At 52.3% G+C, this 16,452-nt stretch overlaps 1 protein-coding gene across 1 annotated transcript; it reads left to right on the plus strand.

Moving 5' to 3' along the window:
• The first annotated feature begins 692 nt into the window (after nt 1-692).
• On the plus strand, nt 693-16,452 carry NCF1 (neutrophil cytosolic factor 1). The gene is made up of 11 exons (XM_007186522.2): nt 693-1,234; nt 5,571-5,651; nt 8,224-8,299; nt 8,451-8,616; nt 9,652-9,707; nt 11,468-11,590; nt 12,093-12,200; nt 13,047-13,164; nt 15,191-15,295; nt 15,871-16,016; nt 16,229-16,452. Exons 1-11 carry the CDS (start codon nt 1,163-1,165, stop codon nt 16,354-16,356), a joined length of 1,179 nt encoding a protein of 392 aa, XP_007186584.1. The 5' UTR covers nt 693-1,162; the 3' UTR covers nt 16,357-16,452.

Here is a 16,452-nt window from a genome sequence, read left to right on the forward strand (position 1 = left end):
TCTCAGAGTGTTCCCGGTGCTGATGGCCTTTGCCGTCATCTCTCCATCTTGGAATCTGGGGATCTGGGCCACAAACTGTCCCTGCCCACTTGAGCCTGCAGCTAAACTGCCTGGGTCTAAGGCCACCTGCTGCTCTATAACCTCTGAGCCCCCCAGGCCCCCCATCTACCTGGCCAAGCACCCCAGGCTTTAGTGAGAGAGGCCCCAGCCTCTCCCCCAGCAAGCTGCTGTCCTCCTCACCCCTCCATCCCAAATCCCCTTCTCCCCCTTCCCAGCAGAGCTGGGAGTCCCCTTTCACTCAGGAGGAAACCACGTGCTCTGAGCGGCCATTCTTTGATCAGGACTTGAACGCGGTTCTCACTCAGTCTGCCCTGCTGCCCCTGCTCTCAGCCACAGTCACCCGGGATGTACACCTGAGGCTTGCACACGCTCCCCTGGAGGATTCGTTCCATCAATCACTTCGTGCGTGATGCAGTTACTATCCGAATACTTACAGAGGGCCCACTGCGTGCCAGGCACCAGCTCTAGGGGTTGGGGCCAGAGCCCTCGTCAAAACAGGCCAAACCCTTCTCTCACGGGGCTCACATTCTGGTAGGGAAAGACATTGTAAAAATAAAAATAGTGATGAGTGGTCTGAAAAAAAAAAAAAACAGGAAAGAGGGGTGGGGTCCGCATGAAGTTTTGCTATTTTATGTGAAGTTTATATCAAGGAAGGCCTCTCAGAGGAGGTGCCCTTTGAGCAGAAACCTGTAGAAGATGAGGGTGGGAGTTACAGGTGTGTGGGAGATGGGCCAGGTGGAATGGCTTGTGCAAAAGCCCTGAGATGGGAGCACCTGCAACAGAGGGGCCAGCGTGGCTGGCTCAGAGGAACCAGGAGGAGAGAGCTGGGAGTCGGGCAGCCCTCCTGCGGGGCCCTGTGGGCCACGGCGGGGACAATGACGGGCGTGTCCCCGCACAACTGCGTGCGTGGGGCCACCCATGTCCGCACCACGGGAACCCGAGGAATCCCAGAAACTGAAAGAAGAAGCAAAGCCCTATCTGCACGCTCCCTGCCCCCACCTGCCCGCGGCCCCGCCGCGACAGAGGCGACTTCCTTTTTCCAGCCTATTTAAGTCCCAGCCCGCAGAGCCCCGGAGAAGAGGTGGCCGCACGCAGCCCAGCCATGGGGGACCCCTTCATTCGCCACATCGCCCTCCTGGGCTTCGAGAAGCGCTTCGTCCCCAGCCAGCACTACGTGAGTACCGGCCTGAGGCGCCCTGCGCGTGGGGACAGGACTGGCGGGGCGCAGGTGCCGGTCCTCGCGCAGCCCCGGGACTCCCGGCCCGAGACGCGGGCGGCCGAGGGGTGAGGGCGCGGGGTCGCGGCCAAGGCTCCCCGGCTCTGGGCCTCAGGCCGCCCGCCGGGGCCGCAGTCGATGTGCGCCCTTCAAAAGATGCGCGCCGCCACCCGGGCCCTCGGTGCGAGGCCCCCGGCCCCCGCCCGCCCACCCCACGCCCTGCTTCCCGCCCCAGCCCGGCGTCCCCTCTCCGCGCCCGGCAAGTGTCCCCGCTGCCCCTCTGGGAAGGGTCCTCGGGAGGGCGCCCTGGTGGCGATCAGTTACATTAGAGTCGTGACCCCTCCTGTAGGGTGACACCACCACAGGGACCAGAGGAGTCCCCCCTCCTGCCCTGGGGGAGCTGGAGGAGTTCAGGCCCAGACATGGCAACCCCATCACGGGGTCCCCAAACCCAGAAGAAGGCCAGGGAGGGATCCAATTAGTAAATTGGCACTTGTATGACACTTTTAGTGTGTGTGCCAAGACCCTTCTTTTTTAACTTTTAATTTTGAAATAATTTCAAATTTACAGAAATGTCCCAAAAAGTACCAATAACTCCAATATTCCTTCACCCACATTTCCTCTCTCCTTCTCTCACTCTCTGTCTCTCCCCCTCCGTCTCTTTGTCCCTCCTGCTTTCTCTCTCTCTGAATATACATTTTCTGAATCATTTGAGAGTTATTTGGAGACACTGTGTTTCTTTACCTCTAAATATTACAGGTGTGTATTTCTTAAAATCAAGGATGTTCTTTTACATAACCAAAGGTGTCAAAATGAGGAAATTAACACTGATGAAACACTGTCATGCAACCCACAGACTTTATTCGGATTTTACTAGTTGTCCTCTTGTCCCTCCTTAGGAAAATTTTTTCAGGTCAAAGATCCAATCCAAGATCACACAAATTAAAACAAACAAACGAACAAAAACTATCCAGGATCACCTGTTGCATCTGAGTTGTCATGTCTCTTTGGTGGTCTTTAAACCCAGATCAGTCTTAATCAGTCTTTGTCCTTCTCAACTTTGACTTTTTGAAGAGATGGGACCAGTTATTTTGCAGAACACCCCTCGATTTGGGTGTGTCTGATATTTTGTTAGATCTTGGTAATGCAGGAATACCCCAGAAGTATTGATATGTTCTTTTCATTGATCCTATCAGGTGGCAGGTGATTTTGATTTGTTCCTTTATTGGTGATGTTAACTTTGATCACTGAGTCCTGGAGGTGTTCTCCAAGTTTCTCTGCTGTAAAGTTACTATTTTCCCCTTTGTAATTAATAACTAAACTATGGGGAGGTTATGTAAAGCTATGTGAATATCCTGTGCCTTATAGTATCTGTATGACTCTTGCCTGAATCAAATTACTATAATGATTGCCAAAGAATGATTTTTCAACTCTATTGGTCCTTCTGCATTTATTAGTTAACATTTTCCTGTGTCTTCCCTTCTTCCTTATTTATGTCAGTATGGTTCCATGGATTCCTGTTTTATTCAGTGAGTTATAATCCAATACCATCATTACTTATTTTGATGCTCAGAATGTCCCAGATTTGGTGACTGGGAGCTCCTTCAGGCTGGCTTCTGTACTTTTTTTTTTTTTTTTTTTTTAATATATCCTGTCATTCTTTTTTTGGGGGGCGGGGGGTGCGGACAGGGCACCTGGGTACATTCTTATGGCACAAAGTGGTCCAGCTTAACTTGGACTTTCCCAGCCCTAGTCCTGGACTCAACCATTTCACCAAAGAGCCCTGGTTCTTTTTAGTGGGAGTGATATTAGAACCCAAGATCTGGAAGCTAGGTGTGCTCATTGCCACCAAGGTGTCATGGCTCATGACTGCCTTTTCAGTGGACAGACTGGCGGAAATAGCTATTTCACATCATCCTTGCTTCTCATCACTTTATGTTTGTAGCTCCTTTCTCTCACTGCAGGAACCCTGGCTCCCAACGAGATCAGTATATTCACTCTTCTGCTCAATTCTAAAATACACATAAACTTGTTTCAGAATAATTACACCCACGCCATTATTAACAATAAACCTACTAACCTATTAAGTCAAATTTAAGTTTTCTTTGCAGTTCTTTTTGTCCTTTTGGACTGAGAATACTGAAAGTGCTGCAACTAAAAGCTACTTGGATTCTTTTCCATTTTCCTTTAATATTTAGGTTATTACCCATTCTATATAGAGTTAAGTTCATTTGTTTCTGTTTGTTTCCAACTTTAAAGTTAAAAAAATCCTTGTTGATTTAATTTTACTTCTAAATATGTAAAATATTAGCAAGTTCACCCATTTAAAGTGCACTATGGTTTTTGGTATATTTAAAGTTCTTCAACCATCACAACTATCTAATTTTTAGAACATTTTTATCATCTCCATTGGTAGCTATTCTTTTTATTCCCCAAGATTTTATTCTGAGAAATTTCAAATTACAGCAAAGTTGAAAAAAATTTTACAGCAAAACAAAACCAAACAAAAAACCCAACCAGGGACTTCCCTGGTGGTGCAGTAGTTAAGAATCTGCCTGCCAATGCAGGGGATACAGGTTCAAGCCCTGGTTCCGGAAGATCCCACATGCTGCAGAGTAACTAAGCCTGTGCACCACAACTAACTGAGCCTGCACTCTAGAGCCCACAAGCCACACTACTGAGCCCGTGTGCTGCAACTACTGAAGCCCGCGCGTCTAGAGCCCATGCTCCACAAGAGAAGCCACCACAATGAGAAGCCTGTGCACTGCAACGAAGAGTAGCCCCCATGCGCCACAACTAGAGAAAACCTGTGCACAGCAATGAAGACTCAACACAGCCAAAAATAAATAAATTATTAATTAAAAAACAAAACAAAACAAACCCAGCCAGTCATATGCTTACTATCTTGATTATACCATTAATATTTCCTGTAGTACTTGCTTTATCATGTATACATCCATCCATCCATCCACCCATCAATCTATCTTATTTTTGGTGCATTTCAAGGCAAATTACAAACATCAGTACACTTTGTCCTAAACGTTGGGTTGGCCAAAAAGTTCATTCCGGTTTTTCCTTAAGACCTTACAAAAAAAACCCGAACGAACTTTTTGGCCAACCCAATACTTCAGCATGCATATCACAACTAGAGTTCAGTATTTTTTTGTAGTTTTTTTCTCTTTTGATGTAAAATTTGTGTAAAATGAAACCCACAAATCTCAGAGATACATTTGCTGAGATTGGACAGTACATCTCCCTACGTAACACAAACTCTCATCAGGATGTAGACCGTGACCATCACCCCATCTCACGCCCCAGTCATTCCTCCCCAGCCCCAGGTTTTTTCCACCTTAAATTAGTTGTGCTTGCTCTAGAATGTCATAGATATGGAATCATATGTAGCCCTTCATGCCTGGCTTATTTCATTCAGCATAATTTAATGATTTTGAGATTCATCCACATGATTGCAAATATCAGTAATTTGTTCTTTTCTGTGGCTGAGTGGTATTCTCCTAACTATTTTTGCAGGCCTGTTTTTCCTTCCTGAGGTTTTTTGTTTTGTTTTCTTCTTGTTTGTTTGTTTTAAAATAATGGCTTTTTTGAGATATAATTCCCATACCATACAATTAACCTATGTGAATTGTACAATTCAGTGGTTTTTTAGTATATTCACAGAGTTGCACAACCATCACTACAATTGATTTTAGAAGATTTTCTTCATCACCCATACCCGTTAGCAGTCAAGCCTTAGTCCCCCTACCCCCAACCCTGCCCAGCCCCTGGCAACAACTAATCTACTTTCTGTCTCAATAGATTTGTCTCTTTTGGACTTTTTTTTTTTTTTTTTTTTGTGGCCGCGCAGGTGGCTTGTTGGATCTCAGTTCCCCGACCAGGGACTGAACCTGGGACCTTGGCAGTGAAAGCGCAGGGTCCCAACCACTGAACAACCAGGGAAATCCCTGGACGTTTCACAGAAATGGAACCATACAACATCTTACTGAGTTCTTGTGTTGTCTGAGGCCAGCCCTTTCTGTATCTTACCTTCTGTTAACTCTCATACCAGCCCTAGCAGTGAGGTCCTACTTTTACCTCCAGTTTACAGATGAATTTGAGTTAATTTGAGAGAAGTCATCCCTCTTGCCCTGGGACCCCTGAACTTGTTGCCCTTTCTATGGCCCAGGTTACCACAAAGAGCATTCTCCCTCCCACCCCCAGTCCTGTGGGCTTCCACCATGGGGTGGGGGGCTGCCCAGGTGTATGGCTGAATGAGATGCCCCACCTCTACCGACCCCAGGTCTACATGTTCCTGGTGAAGTGGCAGGACCTGTCTGAGAAGGTGGTCTACCGGCGCTTCACTGAGATCTACGAATTCCATGTGAGTGCCCTGTGTTGGGGGTCCAGGGAGGGGATGCCACACCCAGTCCCAGCTCTTCCCTTTGCGGAGGGGAGCAGCCCAGGTGCTGACCAGGAGCTGAGGAACCCAGAGTCCCCCCATCCCCTCCCAGCCCACAGATAAGGGGACATTATTTTTTTTAACTTTAAAAACCACTAAAGCAATTTTTATTTTGGTGAAATATGCATAACATACATTTACCACTTTACCCATTTTAAGTGTACAAGCCAGTGGCATTAAGTACATTCACAGTGTCACACAGCCAACACCACCACCCATTTCTGAATATTTCTGTCTTCCCAAACCGAAACTCTGCACCCATTCCACAGGATCTCAAGGGGGCCGTCTCAAGGGCCCTGCTTGCTCTGTCCCTGCAGGGGACAGCCTGGCCAGTGTCACCACCGCAGGTGTCATCCTAGGAGCTTGCTCTTTCACTCACCGTCACTGGCCTGATGAGGACCCCTGGTGGATTAGAAGGAGGGCGGATACTCCTGACACCCAAGAAACCGGGTCCTCTTGTTTTGTGGGTGCCTGTTATCACCAAGGTTTACATGAGAGAATCCCCCAGGGTTCCCAACACCAGTGGCTGGTTGGACAAAATTGGGGGTGGTCATCGGGGGTCACAGGGCACACATGCTGGGTTCTGGTCTAAGACAGGGCCATGTGGATGGAGGGGCCACAAAAGCCAGATGGGTTCCCCCAGGGCCCACTCCACACGCAGGGCCCTCCTTAACCAGGGAAGGGGCTTCAGGAAGCGTGCAGGTTCCTGCACTTCTCTTGTGTGAATTATTTAAAGTGAAATGCAGATAAATGCAAAGAAAACTGTAGCCAGCCTTGTACACCCACCACCTGGAGTCACAGCTGATATCACTGGGCCATTTGCTATAAGGCGGTTTTTTTGTTTGTTTTTTTTAAAATTTATTTTATTTTTGGCTGCGTTGGGTCTTCATTGCTTTGCGCAGGCTTTCTCTAGTTGTGGGAACGGGGTCTACTTTTTGTTGCGGTACGCGGGCTTCTCATTGCGGTGGCTTCTCTTGTTGCAGAGCACGGGCTCTAGGCACGCCAGCTCAGTAGTTGTGGCTCGAGGGCTCTAGAGCACAGGCTCAGTAGTTGTGGCTCGAGGGCTCTAGAGCACAGGCTCAGTAGTTGTGGCGCACGGGCTTAGTTGCTCCGTGGCTTGTGGGATCTTCCCGGACCAGAGCTCGAACCCGTGTCCCCTGCATTGGCAGGTGGGTTCTTAACCACTGCGCCACCAGGAAAGCCCTAAGGTGTTTTTAAGATAAGGCGTTTTTAAGATAAAGGAGATAAAACATTACAAAAGCAGTGGAAGTCGCCCTTCATCTCATATCCCGTCCTAGCTCCTACCCTGGGTGGCCACACACACACACACACACACACACACAGCACAGAAACAACATGCAGTAGTGTGGAGCCTGCATTTTTTGTAGTGTATATAAATGCCATCAGTGTGCTTTTTGCCTCTTTCTCAATCTTATTACTGTCGCCAGTTTACATTTTTGAGACCAGTCCATGCTGATACTTTGTGGGGCTTCATCTCACCTCTTTAAACTGTTCTGGGTTATTCCATTGTAGGATTAGCTTCTTTTATTAATTGGTCGACTCATTCATTCATCCAACCACTATTTATTGAGCACCAACTAAGTACCAGGCACGTTATACTTAGTGAGAAGGAAATGCTGCTGAAAGGCATAAAAAACAGATGCAAATCCTTGCCCACCCTAATAGACCTTATGTTCTAGTGGAGGAGTCAGGATAACAGACAAACAAAAAAATAAGTAACTTATATAGTATGTTAGATGGTCCTTAGAATTACAGAGAAAAATAAAGCAGGGAGGGGATGTGGGAAGAGTGGGACAAGGAAGGACAGTTGTCAGGGAGGAGGCCTCACTGAAGTGGGAGATATCTGAGCAAGGACTTGAAGAAGGAGAAAGAGAGAGAGAGTGAGCTATTGATCTGTGTGGGGGAAGAATGGGAATCACACGTGCAAAGGCCCTGGGGCAGGAGTGGGCCTGGAGCATTCAAGGGTGCTGGAGCAGAGTGAACAAGGGGAGAGTGGCGGCAAGAGAGGTGAGCAAGACAGGCAGAGGCAGGTCACATGGCACCTTGTAGACCAATGTGGAGCCTTTGGCTTCCATTCTGAGTGAGCTGAGAGGCAGGGAGGTTCTGAGCAGAGGAGGGATAGGATGCAACTTAGGTTTTCAGAGGATCCCTCTGGATGCTGGATTGAGGACAGACAAGGGAAGGGGAGGCGTGAGTGACCTAAGAAGGTTATAATAACCAGACCCAGTGGAAGCTCTGACCAGGGTGGTGGCAGCAAGTGTAGTGAGAAGGATCAGATTCTGAGTAGACTTGGGGAGCAGAACCAAAAGAATTTGCTGATGGATTGGATGTGAGGTGGAAGAGAAAGAAGAATCCAGGATGCCACCAGGAGCTTCTAGCCTGAGCAATTGGAAGGGTATTTAGGTCATGTCCAGTTTTGTGTTTTACAGTGCTGTAATAAAACAGATTCCTTCACGTCTGCTTTTCTGTCTAGAAAATCTTAAAGGAGATGTTTCCTATCGAGGCGGGGGACATCACCCCAGAGAACAGGATCATCCCCCACCTGCCAGGTGAGGAGCGGGGCTGAGTCACCTGGGCAGGCTCACCTGTCCCAGCTCCCCTCCCCTGCCCTCCGATTGCCCCCTCCACTCCCACCCTCTCCGGACTTGACCTCTCGAGTGTGCTCACTGGTCCTCTGGTGCCCCTCCCTGGTCCGCCCAGCCCCGCGGTGGTTTGATGGGCAGCGGGTGGCCGAGAGCCGCCAGGGCACCCTCACTGAGTACTGCAACTCGCTCATGAACCTGCCTGGCAAGATCTCCCGCTGCCCCCACCTCCTCAACTTCTTCAAGGTGCGCCCTGATGACCTCAAGCTCCCCACGGACAGCCAGTGAGTGGCGGGAGGAGGAAAGGTGGTGGTCAGACCCTTGCCTGGAGGGGGTGGGACTTTCCCCATGTTACACAGGAGGAGCCTGAGGCTCAGAGAGGGGAAGTGACTTGCCCAAAGTCACACAGCAGGGAAAGCCAAGGAGGCAGGATTCCAACTCTGGATGCCCCAGCATCCCTGCCAAGTTTCTACCTGTACCCCTCTGAGCCTCAGGGTGCTGGGGGTTGGGGGGAGGCACTGTGGGCTGGGGGTCTAAGGTCCTAAGTCCTTGTCCTGACTCTGAGACTGCCTGGCCGTGGGACCTGGAGCCTTCTGAAAGCAACTTCCCCTTCTGTGACCGGGTGGTGAGGGCCAGATGCAGTAGTGGGTGCTGGGGAGAGTGCTTACAAACTGTGAAGTGTGGAGCCCCCGAGAGGACGTGGGGGGCCGGTGGCCTCTGTTCCTTCCTGAGCCTCTCTCAGGCCCCTGCCTATCCTTTGTCACCTCATTCTCTGCCTGCCCTCGCCCCAGGGGTCTCCTGTGCTCAGGGCCCTGTGTGGACAGCATCGGAGATGCTGATGAGATCTCGCGGGAATGTGCTGCGGAAGGTCCCTCTCTCCGTCCCTCCCTGGTACCGAGTGCTGGGGGAGGCCTGGAGGACAGGGCTGCCGTAGACAGACAGCAGAGCTCCAGCCACTGCTTCTGGACCCTTGAACACATCCCCGGTCCCGGGCAGGGCAGCTCCCATTGGCCCCGGAGGATGGGGGCGCCCACTCCTGTTGGCTTCCCTCTCGAGGCTCCAGCAGAAGGGAGCTGGCCCACGAGCCTTCTCCTTTGGGTCTGCAGGAGGCTGGGGCCCCTCCTCGGGCTGGCTGAGCAGATCCTGTCCTCCTCAGAGCCCTGTCCTCCCAGTCCGGTTGCTACCTTCTCTCTGCGGAGGCCCCCATTTCCCACGTTCCTTCTGGGAACTTTCCTGGGAAGTTCTTCTGTAGGTCTGCCCGGAGCATGCTGTTCCCCAGGGGAAGCTGAGCGTCTAACCCAGACTGTTCTCTGATGCAGGGTGAAAAAGCCAGAGACATACCTGATGCCCAGAGATGGCAAGAGTAACGCTGCAGGTGAGAGGCCGGGGTCAGCCAAGTGAGGGTCACCCTAAGGAACTGCTGACACCATCAGGGACCCTGAGCTCAGTGTGTGCAGGGAAAAGAGCAGGAGGTGAGAGCAGCTGTGAAGGGTCTTGGTGGCTGCACTGAAGAGTTGGGGTCTTTGAGGGTCACTGGTCAGTGAAGGGAGCTCACCTCCATGGCTGCAGCACCCAGCACAGAGCCTGGTTCCCAACAACCCAGAGGATGTTCTGGCTGAACGAATGAACAGATTTAGGGGCAAAAGTGGCCTTTAGGGGTGACTCAGGGGCATGACAGTATCTAGTCTTTATTGCACGATAATTGTTAATAGCACTACCTAACATTTATTGAGCACTTACCCTGTGCCAGGCACTATTTTAAATGTTTTCCATGTATTAACTCATGTAATCATCTCTATAATAGTATGAAATAGGTACAACTGGGCTATTATCCCCATTTTGCAACTGGACACACTGAGGCTTGATTTAAGTTGAGACTCTTTTTTTTTTTTTAAGATAGTAGTCATCTTTTCTGTTTTTTCTTAAATTTATTTATTTATTTATCTATTTTTGACTGTGTTGGGTCTTTGTTTCTGTGCGAGGGCTTTCTCTAGTTGTGGCAAGTGGGGGCCACTCTTCATCGCAGTGCGCAGGCCTCTCACTATCGCGGCCTCTCTTGTTGCGGAGCACAGGCTCCAGACGCACAGGCTCAGTAGTTGTGGCTCACGGGCCCAGTTGCTCCGCGGCGTGTGGGATCTTCCCAGACCAGGGCTCGAACCCGTGTCCCCTGCATTGGCAGGCGGATTCTCAACCACTGCACCACCAGGGAAGCCCAAGTTGAGACTCTTGACAAGGGACACACAGCTACTAAATGTGGAGCAGGATTTCAGCCAGTCAGTGGGACACATGGTCAAGTACTCTGGGCTACTCAAAGTGTGGTCCAGTGACCAGCAGTGTCTTAGGTCAGGCTGCTATAACAGAGTGTCATAGAGTGGGTGGCTTAAATAGAAGAAATGCGTTTTCTCATAGTTCTGGAGGCTGGAAGGCTGAGATCAAGGTGTGGGCAGGTTTGGGTTCAGCTGAGGCCTCTCTCCTTGGCTTGCAGATGGCTGCCTTGTTGCTTTGTCCTCACATGGCCTTTCCTCTGTGCATGCAACTCCCTGGTGTCTTTTCCTCTTCCTATAAGGACACCAGTCCTATTGGATCAGGGCCCCACCCTTATGACCTCATTTAACCTTAATCACCTCCTTGAAGGTTTTATCTCCAAATACACTCAGATTCTAAGGTACTGGGGGTTAGGGCTTCAACGTATGAATTTGGGGGTGGGGGGACACAATTCAGCCCATAACAGGCAGCAGCAGTATTGCCTGGGGGCTGGTTAGACATGTAGCCTTTCAGGTCCCACCAGAGGCCTATAGAATCAGCACCTATGTTTCAGCAAGATCCCTGGGTGATTTGTGTGCACCTTGAAGTTGAGAAGGGCTGCTCGCTAACCACATCAAATGAGAAAGAGACCGTGTGTAAAGTGTGTGACCAGTGTCTGGAACACACTAGGTGCTCAGTAAGTGCAGGGCTGCGAAGGCTAGTTGGTCTTCGCTGCTTTCCAGTATACAGGGTGCATCTACCCCTGGCCCGTCTGCAGCTGGGTGGGGATGGGATGCCAGTGCCTGTTCTGGTGGCCTACACAGGGCCCACAGGGGAGAGCCAGGACGAGGCGCCCACAATGTCCACTCACCCTGCCCTCCCTCTACCCAGACATCACGGGCCCCATCATCCTGCAGACGTACCGCGCCATCGCTGACTATGAGAAGAGCTCAGGCTCCGAGATGGCTCTGGCCACAGGCGACGTGGTGGATGTCGTGGAGAAGAGCCAGAGTGGTCAGCCTCCCCGCCCTGCCTGGACCTCCCTCCCCTGGTGCCTGAGCCCACAGCTACAGGCCCCCACCAAGGCTATGCCCCCCAGGCAGCCCCAGGCCTCCTCCCCGCCTGGCCCACCAGGGGGGTCTGGCTCCTTCAGGGGCCCTGACTGTTCTCCCCACACTGTGGGTCACCCTCTCTCTGAGAGTGTGCCCCAGGGCAGCTCTGGGGATCTGCACACATTCTGGGCTGTGACTGTGCATCTCTGGGGGTTATATCCGGGTGGACAGGTGAACTTCTCACCATGTGTGTGAAGTGGGTTCTGAGCTATAGTTCTGTGACCCTGTGTGTACTGGTATGTGTGATTTTGGTGTGGAGTGTGGTGAAGGTGACATTTCTGAATCTGAGTGTTGGACGCCTGTGTGTCTGTGTCTGAGTGCCCTCACCCACCCCCATCCCCTACCGATGGCTGAGGGAGGCTTCCAGGCCCGCCCAGACCTACTGCCCTGTATCCCTGGCACAGGCTGGTGGTTCTGCCAAATGAAGACAAAGCGCGGCTGGGTCCCGGCGTCCTACTTGGAGCCCCTGGACAGTCCCGATGAGGCAGAAGACCCAGAACCCAACTATGCAGGTGCCCCTCCCCTCCTTGGCCTCAGGGGTGGGAGAGAGGGGCAGGATTGAAGAGCCAGAAGTGACTGCTTTGGGGTCAGGCATGACTGTGGGCTGGGCAGGAGGGGAGGCAGGGCTGAGACCCTAGGTTGGGTCTAGGTGGGGTAGGAGGTGGTGCCCTTGGTCAGGACAGGGGGAACCAGGAGGTAGAACAGAGGTGAGGGGGATAAGGTCAGCCTGGGACACCAGGTGGCTGCCAGCCTGGGGCCAGGTCCAGTGGGAAGCTGCATGATGAGCCAAACTGAGGCTCAGTAAGGAGGGCTGCCTGGAGGTGGGGGCATCATGGCTGACTAGAATGGAAAAACTGGCAGCCCCTGGGCTGGATGGGTCCCACGTGGGGTTTGAAAAAATTTAGTATTTGTTGCCCGTATTTTGCAATAGAAACATCTTACGATTTTATGTGGATTTATGACTTCTCTTTAAAAATTGGGAAAGGCATGTGTACTCGGCCTGCAGCCCCACATGCCAACAGTGGACTGGAGTTGAGTAGCTCAGGTGCCACTGGATGGGCGCTCTACCTCCGCACTTCCTGCCTAGCCACTCCTCGTGTGCAGGTTCCTGGCCAGGTCTCTGCAGTCATGGGCGCTCCTGGCCTCTGGTGTGGGTGATGGTGGGTAGGAGCGGGCGAGCTCCCCTGGGTAGAGTAGGCAGAGGGCATAAGTCCAGAGTGTCTCCACGAGGAGGGGGGAGGGCTGGAGGAGAGAGGTCCTGGGCTCCAGCTGGAGGAAGCCCCAGGCCCAGAGAGGAGGGGTGGGGTGGCGAGCCCCGTGGTCGGGGGGGCTTCACACTCTGCCCCTCCCCTCTCCAGGTGAGCCCTACGTCACCATCAAAGCCTACACTGCCCTATTGGAGGACGAGATGTCTTTGGAGCAGGGCGAAACCATCGAGGTCATTCATAAGCTCCTGGATGGCTGGTGGGTCATCAGGTAGGAGAGCTGTGCCCTCCCTCCCACTGCACCTGCCCTGAGAGTCAGCCTGGCCTGGGGCTGGGCCTGCGTAGGCTCAGTGCCGACTTGACTGTGTGACTCTGGGTAGGCCACTGCCTCTCTCTGGGCTGTTTCCATTTTGGAAGCAGACTTGTGATAATCCCAGCCTGCCCGTGTCTCAGGGTTCAGTGTCCTTGTCTGAGTGGGCACACCTTTCCTTTGTGACTTGGGGTCACGTCCCCTGACCAGTCCATCTATTCATTCTCCAGCAACACAATTAATTGTATTAATTATTATATTTGATAGCTGCTAGAGCAGACCCTGTCATCCCTTTTCCTTTTAAAATCCTTCATTGCAATTTCCATGTGTTTATTCCTCCAAGTGAATGTAGGAATACTAACTTGTTTTCCTGGTTCTGGGGAAAGCAGAATCCCAGGGTCTTGCACACGATTTCAGAGCCCTGAGTCACAGGGCCCATCCATGACCCCAGTGAGCTTGTGGCCACAACACCCCCCATCAGTGTGGCCCTTGGCTGGGGACTTTGAGGCAGGATTTCTCAACCTTTATTTTTTATTTTTAAATTTTTATTGGCATATAGTTGCTTTACAGTGTTGTGTTAGTTTCTGCTATACAGCAAAGTGAATTAGTTTTTTGACCCAAACTCAGTTAACCCCCATCATGCACCCCTGAGACAATGTTTGTGAGTCTCCCACCAGCCAAGAAGAATCAGAGTTTTATGGAGTGAGGTTTGTATTATGCAAAGGCTGTTGTTTTTTTTTTTTTTTTTTTTTTTTTCCATAGAGAGCAGAAAAATAATTTATTCCAAAGGAGGGCAGAAATAAGAAATTCATCCTGAAAATATACTTTGGTATAATTCTGGTGGGACAGATTTTCCCTCTGAACATGTTCTCCTACTGACTGCCCCACTGGAGTCTTACTATCATGTAACAGTTTTTAAACACTTTGCTGATTCTCATGTTGTGAGCAGGCAGGAGCCATCTTCAAATCCACAGTTTCCAAGGAGAGTAATGTTATTTCTCAGAACAACAGCATTTTCTATCTCCGAAGAGTACATAAACATTTTATAGGGGCAGCACAGTTTAGATTCAATAGGCACATCATTCATCAAAGTATAAAAAAGGTGACAGGAAAAAATACTGCATTGTAGAATAAGATATTCAAATGTGGTGGGAACGTTTAAGGCAGCTGACAGCCAAAGTGGGCGAGTCAAGGAAGGTGGTCTGGGTATGGAGGTGATTTTGCATCTAGAGGAGTTCTCTTCGTGACAAGAGATAGCAGCAAACGGAACAGGTCACCAACATGGTGATGATAACTCCCCGGTTGGGACCCTTAGGGATGAACCAGGGCACCAGGAAGCCGACGAAGCCCCAGAACACGCTCATCACGATGAGAGGCACGGTGAGGCCGGTATACGCCATTGCTGCTGCGGGAGGTGCCAGCCCCTGCCCCGCCGCCTCCCTGCGGTCCCACCCGGAAGTGAGGCTGTTGTTTTTTTACTACCAAATGTAGTAGTGAGAATGGAAAGAAAAATCTTCTCAACAAATGGTGCTGGAACAACTGGATATCCCTATGGGGGAACAAAATGAACCTAGATCCCTGCCTCACACCATACACCTTTATTTGGGACATTTCACAGATTTTACCAAGCACAAAACCCAAAACTAAGAAGCTTTTGGAAGAAAGCATAAGGGAACTTGGTGACCTGGAGGTAGGCAGAAGTTTCTTAGGACACAGAAGGCAATCACCATAAAAGAAAAAACTGACATACAATATTGCAGATGTTTTATAGCAAACACCCGTCCCTGGGGCGATGGATCTGCTAACTTCCTCCCCCTCCCATTGTCACAACTGGGAAGTCCTGTGTCGCATTGATGAGGAAACTGAGGCACACAGGTGCAGGGTCTGGTGTTGGCTGCCGTGTTTGCAACCTCCCAGCTGCCTTGACCCCACGTCTGAGGCCCCGCCCCTGCAGCTGCTCAGGCCTCAAGGGCTGCCTCTGTTGCAGGAAAGAAGATGTCACAGGTTACTTCCCATCCATGTACCTGCAGCAGGCAGGGCAGGACACAGACCAGGTCCAAAGCCGGATCAAGAGGGGAGCGCCACCCCGCAGGTGAGCAAGGGTCCCCGGGGCAGTGGGGGCGGGCTGGGCGGGGCTGAGGAGGGTATACCACGGCTTCAGTCTGTCTGTCCAGGCCCTGGAGAGGCAGTGCTGGGGCAGGGGAGATGGTGCAGGGGCGCTCAGCCTGGCGGGGTAGGCAGCACCGTCACTGGATGGAGGCCCCCTCCCACACGCTGGGGCTGGCGCAGGGGCGGTGGGAAAGCAGAGGTGTGAGATGGAGGTGGCGGCTCCGATGCCTAGAGTCCTCGGGATGGCCCGTGAGGGCTGCGGCAGTTCGGAGGGCTTTCCTGGGGAGCGGGTAGGCTGAAGGCTGCTGAGGGGTGTGGGAAATGGGCCTGGGCTCTGAGTCAGGGCAGGGGTCCGCGTCGGTGAGGGGCAGTCGCCTTCATGCCCCGCCCAGGCTGTGCTGGACACCCCCAACCCCCCAGCCCGCCTCCTTCCCACTCTCAACCTCCCCGGGCTAGTCTTTGGACTCCAGGGGTGACCATGAGAGTCCCCTCGGGCAGGGACGCGGGGAGGGCAGGGACGCGGGGCGCTGACCAAAGCCCCTGTCCTGCTGTGCCCAGGTCGTCCATCCGCAACGCGCACAGCATCCACCAGCAGTCACGGAAGCGCCTCAGCCAGGACACCTATCGGCGCAACAGTGTCCGTTTTTTGCAGCAGGGCCGCCGCCGGGCGCCGCCGGGGCCCCAGAGCCCAAGGAGCCCGCTGAGTGAGTGAGGACGGGGGCCTGGGGGCAGGGCCTGAGTCTGGGGGCGGGCCGGAGGTGAGGAGGGATGTGGCCAGCGTCCAGGGTGATGAGAGGCGGGGCCTGGGGCGGGGCCAGGTGATGGAGGCGGGGCCTTGAGGGGTGGGGCCTGAAAAGTGAAGAGAGGTGGGGCCGAGCAGGCGGGGCGGGCCTCAGCTGGATCTGTCCACCAGCAGAGGAGGAGGAGCCGCCCAAGACCGAGCGCCCCAAGCCGCAGCCGGCCGTGCCCCCGAGGCCCAGCGCAGACCTCATCCTGCACCGCTGCAGCGAGAGCACCAAGCGGAAGCTGGCCTCCTCCGTCTGAGGCCGCCCCCACATGATGCTCTCCCCACCTCCAGCCCCTATCCCTGTATATACATGTATAGAGCCTGAGGTTTGGCGGCAGGTGGCAGCCCCTGGC

Source organism: Balaenoptera acutorostrata, chromosome 15 (assembly GCF_949987535.1).
Source record: "Balaenoptera acutorostrata chromosome 15, mBalAcu1.1, whole genome shotgun sequence".
Classification (NCBI taxonomy): Eukaryota; Metazoa; Chordata; class Mammalia; order Artiodactyla; family Balaenopteridae; genus Balaenoptera; species Balaenoptera acutorostrata.

Bases quoted from the DNA above. Each gene is read 5' to 3' on its own strand.
- NCF1 (XM_007186522.2), top strand. From the start codon at position 1,163: ATGGGGGACCCCTTCATTCGCCACATCGCCCTCCTGGGCTTCGAGAAG. The intron at 1,235-5,570 runs GTGAGTACCGGC...TACCGACCCCAG, and splicing joins TCGTCCCCAGCCAGCACTAC to GTCTACATGTTCCTGGTGAA. The intron at 12,201-13,046 runs GTGCCCCTCCCC...TCCCCTCTCCAG, and splicing joins CCCAGAACCCAACTATGCAG to GTGAGCCCTACGTCACCATC.